The 10,114-nt window shown below is 39.5% G+C and overlaps 1 protein-coding gene across 1 annotated transcript; it reads left to right on the top strand.

Moving 5' to 3' along the window:
• Window positions 1–4,492: 4,492 nt before the first annotated feature.
• LOC106317392 lies at window positions 4,493–5,457 on the top strand. Its single transcript, XM_013755219.1, has 2 exons — window positions 4,493–5,119; window positions 5,217–5,457. The coding sequence occupies exons 1-2, from the start codon at window positions 4,680–4,682 to the stop codon at window positions 5,368–5,370; spliced, it is 594 nt and encodes a 197-aa protein (XP_013610673.1). The 5' UTR covers window positions 4,493–4,679; the 3' UTR covers window positions 5,371–5,457.
• The last annotated feature ends 4,657 nt before the right edge of the window (window positions 5,458–10,114 follow it).

Here is a 10,114-nt window from a genome sequence, read left to right as displayed (position 1 = left end):
GCTCGGTCGCTACGTAGCGACCGAGCTTCGGCTCGAGCTTGGTTGCTACGTAGCGACCGAGCGGGACGAATGCTCGGTCGCTACATGGCGACCGAGCGGGACGAACGCTCGGTCGCTACGTGGCGACCGAGCGGGACGAGCGCTTGGTCGCTACGTAGCGACCGAGCGGGATGAGCGCTTGGTCGCTACGTAGCGACCGAGCGGGATGAGCGCTCGGTCGCTATGTAGCGACCGAGCTTTGGCTCGAGGTCGGTCGCTTCGTAGCGACCGAGCTTTGGCTCGGACTTGGTTGCTACGCAGCGACCGGACAGCGTGTATGCGTGGTAATTACGCAACGATCGAGCTTGGTTAGTTTGGTTTGAATCTTCAAGGGTACTTCTTCGTAAAAACTTCGTGTTTGGTTATATTTTACGAAAGTTACATCTTCCTTTTTACTATCTCTTTCGGAAATACGATCTCCGAGGATTTTCGGGTGGTAATTCCATCGTAACCGTTTTTGACCCCAACAAAGATAAGATGGATTTGCTTCTTTCAGATAGAGCCAAACAAGAAAAAGTAAACTTTGTTGGTGATCATAAACAAGAGGAAATGGTTGTGGTTAATGAAGTTGATGGTCTAGAAGGTCAAGAAGAGCTATGTTTCGTTAATGCTAATGGGACATGGTACAAGAAGGAGCCTCACTTTCAATACCAAAACAACTACCAGCAAAAGCCCTTCTACAACAACCAACAAGGAAGTTACCAAGCTAGCCAAAACTACTCTCAAGGTTTCTCCTCCAAAGAAAATCAGTCTACACAAGGCCAAGCCGGATCTTCTACTCCTGCTCCACAAGAAAGTAGCATTGATGCAATGTTGAAACAGATCTTGGAGTCTCAAACTAGAAGTGAGAAGCACATTGGATATGAGTTGAAGAACCTTAACACCAAAGTTGATGGAAGCTACAATGATCTCAACAACAAATTCTCAAACCTTGCTTCTAACTTCACGGCTTTGGAGAATCAGTTTGCCTATACGCCTTCAACCTCCAAGCGCCCAATGGGATGTCTACCAGAGAAATCAGGCAGAATTCCAAAGAGTATTGCAATGTTATCCCCTTTACTACTTCTTTTGAGATTGAGTTGAGTGATCATGAGAAAGAGATGGATCAGATTGAAAGTTTCTTGTATGCAACAGAATTTGCTTCCCAGGCTGCAGTACAGAATGTGGATAAGACTGAACATAAGGCTATGAAGAGAAATAAGGCACAAGCTGAACTGAAGGTTGCAGCAGAGATTCTGAAGAGAGATGTGCACAAGGCTGAGAAACAAGTTGAAAGAAAGGTTGTACAGAGGCTAAAGGAAGTTAAGTTGGAAGGAACCACTGAGGTTGAGCAGTCACCTTATGATAAGCTCCCATTTCCACAAAGAGTCCTCACCAAAGCTCAAAAGAAGGTGATCTCCAAGTTCAGAAAGGACATGAATGTTGTAGGAGTCAAGCTTCCAGAGATCTCAAATATGCATGATGCTTATGTCCAAATGATGCTCATCAAGGACATTCTAGCTCACAAAGAAGAAGTAGGAGAGCTCCTAGACATCTCTACTATGCAGCTTGATCCACCAATCACATTAAAGTCCCTTCCCAAACTAAAAACTCAAGGGAAGTTCACCTTGTCTTGCTCCCTTGGTAAGTTCACACTTGATGATGCTCTTGTTGATTCTGGTGCAAGTGTGAATGTGATCTCAATGGAGATGGTGAAGAGTCTTGGGATTGAAAACATGGAGCCAAACACTACCTTACTAATGTTTGGGGACTCCTCTTCTTCAACTCCAATTGGTCTCATCAAGGACTTTCCTTTGAAGATTGGAGCTTGCACCATTCCTATTGACCTCACTGTTTTGAAGATGGCAACTGAGAAAAGAGTCCCATTGATCCTTGGCGCACCATTTCTCACAACATTAGGAGCTTGCATTGATTTTGCCAACAAGAAGGTCACACTCCTCAATGTAAACAAAGTTGTCTCCTATACAATCAAGTCTCCAATGATGAATGTTGAGTATTGTGGAACCATCACTTATGGGGAACCTTCCATTGAGAAGATCAAAGATGAAGTGATGGCTAGTGAAAAACATCTTCTTGATGGAGAGTCATCTCATGAGATGTGTGATGAGCACTTGAAAAGTGCTAAAATGGAGGAGGTGGGTAGAGCCACAAAGGCTACTCATGATAAGAAGAAGATGACCAAAGAACCTCACCCCACTCCTATTGAGAAATCATCACACATTCTCACTCTTTATCCAATGAAGATCAAAGATGGAGTGATTGAGTACAAGATCAAGTGCAAGGGAGAGTCTAAACCATTCTCAAGTGCAAGGGCCATCATAACTCCTCAGCTCCAAGATGATTCAATCAAGCTTCAAGAGCTCCTCTCTCAAGTCCTCACCATCACCCTTGAAGGTGGGAAAGATCCTCCCCTCCACTAGCCAATTGGAAGAAAAGTCAAGCTAGAGACTTAAAACAAGCTCACTTGGGAGGAAGTCCCATGGTATCCTTTGTATATATTTGTATATATTTTTTTCTTGCTTTAGTGTGTTTGAATAAGCTTAGGGACCAGTTTGGAGGAATTCTCAAAAATTCCCAAAGGTCATGTCGAAAATTCCAAGGTGACAACAAGTCCTCCCTCCTCATTTCCCTTCTCTCATGACAGCCAATTTCAAGTAAGTGCATTCTACCTTTGTAAATACTTAGTTATCATGTTTATGTATTTCCCTTAGATCTCTCCTTTGAGCTTATTCTCACACAAGGGACTGTGTGAAGTAAGTTTGGGGGAGAGTCTACTATCTCACATTGTGTTTTGTTTTGTCTACTTGTCATTAAGTCTCATGCATTGCATTGTGAATAATTATTTGCATAGAAAATCCACAATAATTGAAAAATCTCGAAAATCACAAAAAGAAACATTTAGTTGCATCATTTGCATCTTTAAGATTGTGTCTAGAAGCATTTAGATTGCATTAATGCAATGGGAGAAACCTTGTAAAGAACACATGTCTATAACTCAATTTGGCATCCTAGCTAAACATATCAAGTAGCTTAAGCATCTCTTGAAAAAGCTTGTAAGCTTCGAGCCTTGAAAACTCTTCTTGAAACTTGTTGCTTGCTTGATGATTGACATTGTTCTTGAAACCAACTCCAAATGAACTAAGGCTTAATGAACTTAATCTCTCTTGCATATGGGCATTTGCATACTTGATCATGGATATTATACACATTTGGGTTATCTTTCTCTCTTTGTACCAATCTTTGTTAACCCAAATGACACTCCTATACCCATTAACCCTCACCATTATTTGAAGTCAACATTAATTTGCTTGAGTGAGACCTTTTATTGATAGCACGTCATGTGCAAAAATTTGAGAGTATTAGGAACGACAATGGGTTGTTCTCATCTTTGGCTAGCATTAGGACCTCATGTAGGCTAGCCTTTAGGGTGGTTGTTGGGTTTGTGAGTTTAAATTCTTTTGATCTTGGGAATGAGAGAGATTGAGTGTAGGAAAATTAATCAAAAAGAGTGCTTAAAGAAAGAAACCCCTAGAGGCAAAGAAAGTTAGGAAAAAAAACTCTAGAGTATCAATAGAACCCCTTTAAAAATAAAAATAAAATACAAATAAATGAGTGGGGAAAAGAAAAAGAAAATAGTTGAGCTAAGTAAAAATCAAAAAGATTGTCCCTAGTTGGTTGAATCAAAGAAGAGAAAAGAGAGTGTTCATTGGGTGAGAGGTGAAAGTTGGTGTATCTTTGGATTTTGGGATGATGAAAAGAAGGGTATAACTTGAAATCATTTAGAAAAGGGGTAGAATGATGAGAACAAGGCATTATATACATGAATTGCTCATTTTCTTAGATAAATTTTGCATGATGATCTTGCTCATATTCTTGAGTGTGAGTCACTATAAAAAAATGCATTTAAAACCCATTTTTCTTCACATTAGACCATCTTCTCTCACCAAGCCAAATGATTGAGATCAAATATCCATTTGCAAAAACTCACTTGTGTGTGTGTGTTTGAATGAATGTGAGGGTTGGCTAAAGAACTTGTTGGTTGAATGGCATCACAACTTGTGTAGAGGTAAAAGAGTCTTGATAGGCCTTGAGAAGCTAGAGTGCACTAAGAGAGTTGCTCATGCTATTTGCTATGTTTTGCTTAGGATATTAAGTTGAAGGTTAGAAATTGTTCTTTTGGTTATGAGTTCTCATTTTCAAACTTCTCTCCCTTTTGATCTTGAAAGTTTTCTTGTGGACAAGTAAAGGTCTAGTTTGGGGGAGTTGATATCTCATGTTTTTATAAGTTTTTACTATCTCATTTGAGTTCATACAAGTCATTTTAGGATGCATTTAGATGTGTATATTGCATTGGAGTGTTCATTTGCATATTCTAGGGTTTGGATTGCACACTTGAGAAGTTTGGGGTGAAATCGTGAGGTTAATCGTGCAATTCACAAAGTTTGTGGCCGGACTGAGAATTATCATGAGGAGGGGGACCATTCTGCAAATGCAAGGGGTCTAATATGATCAATCGAAAGATTCTGGGTCAATTCGTGACGTCCTTTGTGCAAATCCAAAAGAATTGGGGCCAATGCGAAGAGAACCAAAACTATGAGGACCAGATGTGTAAAATAGCCAAAAGTGGTCATTGATGCTTCATGAGTCTCTCGGAAGCGACGATGGAGCTTCGATCCGTGACGGCGAAGCTTGAGGCCACGGTGAAGACTGAGCACGGCGCAGGACCAGAGCACGGACGGAGACTTGGAAGGTTGTTCATGGTGGCTCGGAGATTTGATTGTGATAGCTGCGATGGAGAGAAGCGACGGCTTCGGAGCTTCTGGAAGTGGATTCACGGCGTGGTTAGAGCTTGGCTGATTCCAGTGACGGCGAGAACGAAGAAGAACAAGACGAATCGAGCCTGTCGCGGAGAAGCTTCGCGGGATGAAGCCAGTCGCAGCCAAGCTACGACGAATCCATTCTCTCGGCCGCAGGGACCCTTCGCAGAGGAGAGCTGGTCGCGTCCGTGTGTCAAGCGGGTCGCGGCCGGTGAACGCGTTTCGCGGGCTTTGATCGCAAGCGATGAGTGGTCGCGGCCAGTGTTCGAAACTAAGCATTTTACTATTTTACCCCTATGCTTTTAAGCTACTATAAATACTTGTAATCCTAATCTGAGGATCTTATCTTATTTAAGCCAGTCGCAGCCAATCTACGACGAATCCATTCTTTCGGCCGCAGGGACCCTTCGCAGAGGAGAGCTGGTCGCGTCCAGGTGTCAACGAAACAACCAGGGAGTTTCGCAGGCCCTCGTCGCGGGAAGAGATGGGTCGCAGCCGTGTGTCGTCAAAATGACCAGGAAGTTTTGCGGCCTCTGATCGTGGGATGAAGTAGGTTGCGGCCGATGAACGCGTTTTGCGGGCTTTGATCGCAAGCGATGAGTGGTCGCTGCTAGTGTTTGAAACTAAGCATTTTACTATTTTACCCCTATGTTTTTAAGCTACTATAAATACTTGTAATCCTAATCTTAGGATCTTATCTTATTATCTATCAAATTAAAATAACCATTTTTGAAGTGAAAGATCTAATCTTGATCATTATCTTTTGTGTTTGTTTGATTGCTTTGATCATTAATCATGTTTAGACTTAGATTAACTAATGATTTAGTGTCTACCATGATAATGAGTGAGTAGTCATCTTTGAATTCATGGGTTAGAATGATTAGGATGATTAAGTGATGATTTAGAATGTTTAAGAGTAGATTAATGTGTCTCCTTACTTGATTGAGTGATCTTAATATTAATCTAGAGTTGGCCATTTTAGATTTGAGATCTAGACATTTCATCACCCGGAAGGTGTTCGATGAAATGTCTGAGCCAACTCAACAAGCTCTTAGCTTACCCTACCAAAGGCATTTGATGTTAGGGGAGTTTAGAAAGTTGAATGATATGTTCTTAATGATTGTTTGATTGAAACAAACCAAAGGAATTTGATGTTTGGTCAATGAGAACAAATGAGCTTTTGTCTTGGTAAAGAACTAGCTTAGAAATGTTATCTAGACTTAGGAGAATGTGTTGATTGAATCTTGTCATTTTAGATTAAAACTTAGTCATCTAAAATCAAATTCCTATACCCATGGCTCCTCCTTTATCCAATTTCTTGAAAGTTGCTAGTTAGTTGCGTTAGAACCTTGTTAGTTTAATCAAACCACTTATTCACACTGAATACACTTAGATTAAGTTTGAACCTGAATTCTCTCTGCATTAAAACTCTTAGAAATGGATTGACATCTTAAATACTACATGATTTGAACCTTTGACCCTTGAAAAGTCCAAATCAATCGCCTCGAAGTTCTCTTTCGGTCTTCATCACCGTAAAGCTCTCGTCACCCATGACTCCTTTCTCATTACTCTTCACCAACTCTTCACTAAGATCGCCCACACTTTCATGCATCTGGTTTTCGTTTTCATTCTACCTGGTAAAAGTCATAAAACAGAAAATGACAAAACGATCCAAAAAGTCTGAAAGCGAGGCAGCCCTTTTACGACCCAGAGCATAAGCGGTCTAGTTTTAATGACGGTTTGTCTGGTGAATAGTAAGGAATAAATAGGATAATGGGAGATTTCCAAAAAAGATATATTCGAATCTTAACGGATAAGGAAGGAGAGGATAAAAGAAGAAAAAATGGATCTGTAGAGAAAAGAACAACTCGGCCGACCTTGTAAGACTATATAAACAGTACGCCCAGACATTCAAGAGGGAGGAGAGAGGAATATGGCAGAGAAACCCGGATTAGCTTTAGAGAACATACGACTTAGGTTGCTAGACTAGCAAGTCATGATGGACTGATTACTTTGTTCAATCGTTTCTCGTTGTTAATGGATTCTTAGTACAACTTGACTGGTGTAATTTCACAATTGAATAATTCTTATCATTGTTGATAAAACGAATTCACACAAACTTTCGATTTTCTCTCTTTCTCTTCTTTGTGTTTGTGTGGTTACACATGGAATCCAGATCCGAAAAGAAAGATTATTTTTTCCAATACAAATAGCGACAATGCAAATTTCTGTTCCCACATTAACATTCTATCAGCTTTACCATAACGATTACTAATCATGTACACTAAGCATTAAAAGTGGCAGTGAATAACTTTTAACCAACTTGACTTGATCTCAGTCCAAACAATGTAAACACAAATTATTGTATCAGCCTGGTCCAACATGACGTGTTTATCATACAGAGACTGACAGTGACATAACCGATTAAACCATAGTAAATTGACACTTTCTCCAAGTGAGACACTAATATGAAAATTAATGGGATTTCTACTACACATGATGCAATTATCTAAGGGGATTTATCTATCATTATACAGAGATTCTCAATGCTTCTCACAGATACAAAAAGCTATTGAGATATGTCTCCTAGTTGCTTCTCATATGGTACATGTTTAATGAAAAGTTTCTCCTAACGAGTTCTCTAACAAAATGATGTATTATGTCTACATGTTTGGTTCTGGAATGTTGTACTGGGTTTTTAGATTATCTATGGCACTCTTGTTATCACAACACAAGGAAATAGTCTGTAGCAATACCATAGTCATTGAACGTGTGTCGCATCGACAAGAGTTGGGTACAAAACCTTCCAAGTGCAATATTGTCTGATTCCGCGGTGGGGAGCACACAGTTCTGCATTTTTTCTATGCGAGGAGACAACATTGTTACCAGGAAAGAAACATAATCCTGAGGTGCTCTTACGGTCATCCAAATACCATGCCCAATTAACATCATAGAAACCTGCAAGATTTGAGTTAATTTCAATTGAGTAATTCATACCATAGTTAATAGTTCCTCGGACGTATTTGATCATGTGTTTTACTGCCTGAAGATGTTAAACTTTAGGATTCACCTGATATCGAGCACATAAACCTACACTTAGACATATATCAGGCATGCTTGCAGTAAGATACAACAAACTTACTTTTATTGCTGTGTATAGTTTTTCATCTACTTTTACCTCTTCTTCGTCCTTACTTAGCTTGTTTGTAGTACTCATTGGGGTACGAGCATTCTTATTCGTTTCCAATATCAAATCTTTTGACAAGGTTTTGCGCATAAGTACTCTGAGAGACAAAGATTCCACATTTTGTCTTCTTAACATGAAGTCCAAGAAAATAGCTGAGTTTTCCCACCATACTCATTTTGAATTCTGGTCATTGTCTCGACGAACATACAAATCAGACTTTTCTTTGTTTTTTCCAAAGATGATGTCTTCGACATAGATCTGGACAATGAGAATGTTTGAATCCTCATTTAGGATAAACAAAGTTTTATCGACACTCCCTCTTTCAAATCCGTTTGTGAGGAGCACCTTTCCACAGTAGAATGGTGTTGTGGAAGGAAAAAACAGGACTCTATAGGAGATGGCCAGAGCCATGCTGAATGAGAACAACGCTCTTACAAGATTTTAGGCTGAAGCAATCAATAATGCTTGCTATATCATCAACAAGGTATATGTGAGGCCATGGAAAAATATGACTCCATATGAAATAATAAAAGGAAAATCACATAATCTGAGCTATCTTCATGTCTTTGGTGTATCTCCTACATTATGAATGATAAAGATCAACTCGGAAATTTTGATTCCAAGAGTGATGAAGGGATCTTCCTACGATACTCCACCAACAACATGACCTATCGAGTATATAACAAAAGGACACACTTCTTGGGAGAAACAATTATTCCTTTGATGATCATAATAGTCTTCTATTGGAACCTGGTGAACCTCCTCAAGATGAGAGTGATGCAGCTAACAATGTATCTCAAAGAGAGACAGTAAAGAGTGATGAGGACTGTGTAAAGGAAGACACAGAAAAAGATGAGAAAAATCAGACTCAAAGGCATCGAAATCATTCACTAGATGACATTATTGGTAATCTAAATGATGCAAGGAAAAATCGCAACAGGAAGAATGATTTCAAGGCGATGGCTAAACTGGCTTGCTTCATCTCCTTGATAGAATCACTTGATGATGAATTTTGGACAAATTCGATGCATGAAGAACTTGAACAATTTTACCGCCTAGAAATTTGGGATTCGTTTCCAAAACAAGAAGGAGTTAATGCTGTTGCCATTATGTGGATCTTCAAGAAAAAGATAGACGAAGAAGTAATGTTGTAAGGAATTAGTCTCGCCTTGTTGCTCAACGTTACTCACAGATTGAAGAGATTGACTTTGATGAAACTTTTTCTCATGTTGCACGACTTGAACCAATTCGGTTATTGTTTGGGATCACATGTAAACCGAGAATCAACATGTATCAAATGGATGTCAAAGGTGACTTCTGAATGGGGATTGTCCAATTCGGTTATTATTTAATACAAAATTTCTCAAATCCCAGTTGATCATTGGGGATTGTCCAATCAATAATATCTTATCTAAATTCTTTGTACCATGACTCAATATACGAATCTTCTGATGATTTTCTCGAAGCTTTTTCTCGAGTTTATGTTTTTGGCTTGTTCCTCTGTGTATGATTTCTTCATTTTTTTCGACTTGATCTTTCACGACTCTGTTTTTACTTTTTTTTTCTTCAGATAGTTCTTGTGAAAGTATGACATCAACTTTTTCAAGATTTTCTTGTCCTGCTTCATCCTTATCTTTAGATGAGTGCTGTTCCATTTCCAGAATGTTGATCTGAGCTTTTATCATTGCTTTGTCTTTCAGTATTTTGAGATTTTCATGATTTATCTTAACCAGTTGATGACATAGTTCCACTACGAGAAAACATAACCTTAACGAGGGCGGTTTTCCTCGTTATTTCGTCGTAAAAGAGGTTTTACGACGAAATAGCGAGGAAGCGCGTTTGCTCGTTACTCGTCCGTCGTAACACATATTTCCTCGCTAATTCGTCGTAACTTAGCGAGGAATATATTTCGTCGTAAAGACGAAGTAGGGCGATTCGTCGTAAAGACCACGTCAATATTTCACGCAAGGACGTCGCTATAATTCCTCGTAAATACCTCGAAATGAGTTCCTCATAATCTACACGTAAATACCTTGAAAGAGTTTCCTCGCAAAATACACGTAACAACCAC

Source organism: Brassica oleracea, chromosome C9 (genome assembly GCF_000695525.1).
Source record: "Brassica oleracea var. oleracea cultivar TO1000 chromosome C9, BOL, whole genome shotgun sequence".
Classification (NCBI taxonomy): Eukaryota; Viridiplantae; Streptophyta; class Magnoliopsida; order Brassicales; family Brassicaceae; genus Brassica; species Brassica oleracea.
Note: the sequence above shows the minus strand (reverse complement) of the source record. Positions and strands in the feature narration are given on the sequence as shown.

Coding starts and splice junctions, on each gene's coding strand:
- LOC106317392 (XM_013755219.1), top strand. CDS start 4,680: ATGAGTCTCTCGGAAGCGACGATGGAGCTTCGATCCGTGACGGCGAAG. Junction 5,120..5,216: donor GATGAGTGGTCGCGGCCAGT/GTTCGAAACTAA, acceptor TATTTAAGCCAG/TCGCAGCCAATCTACGACGA.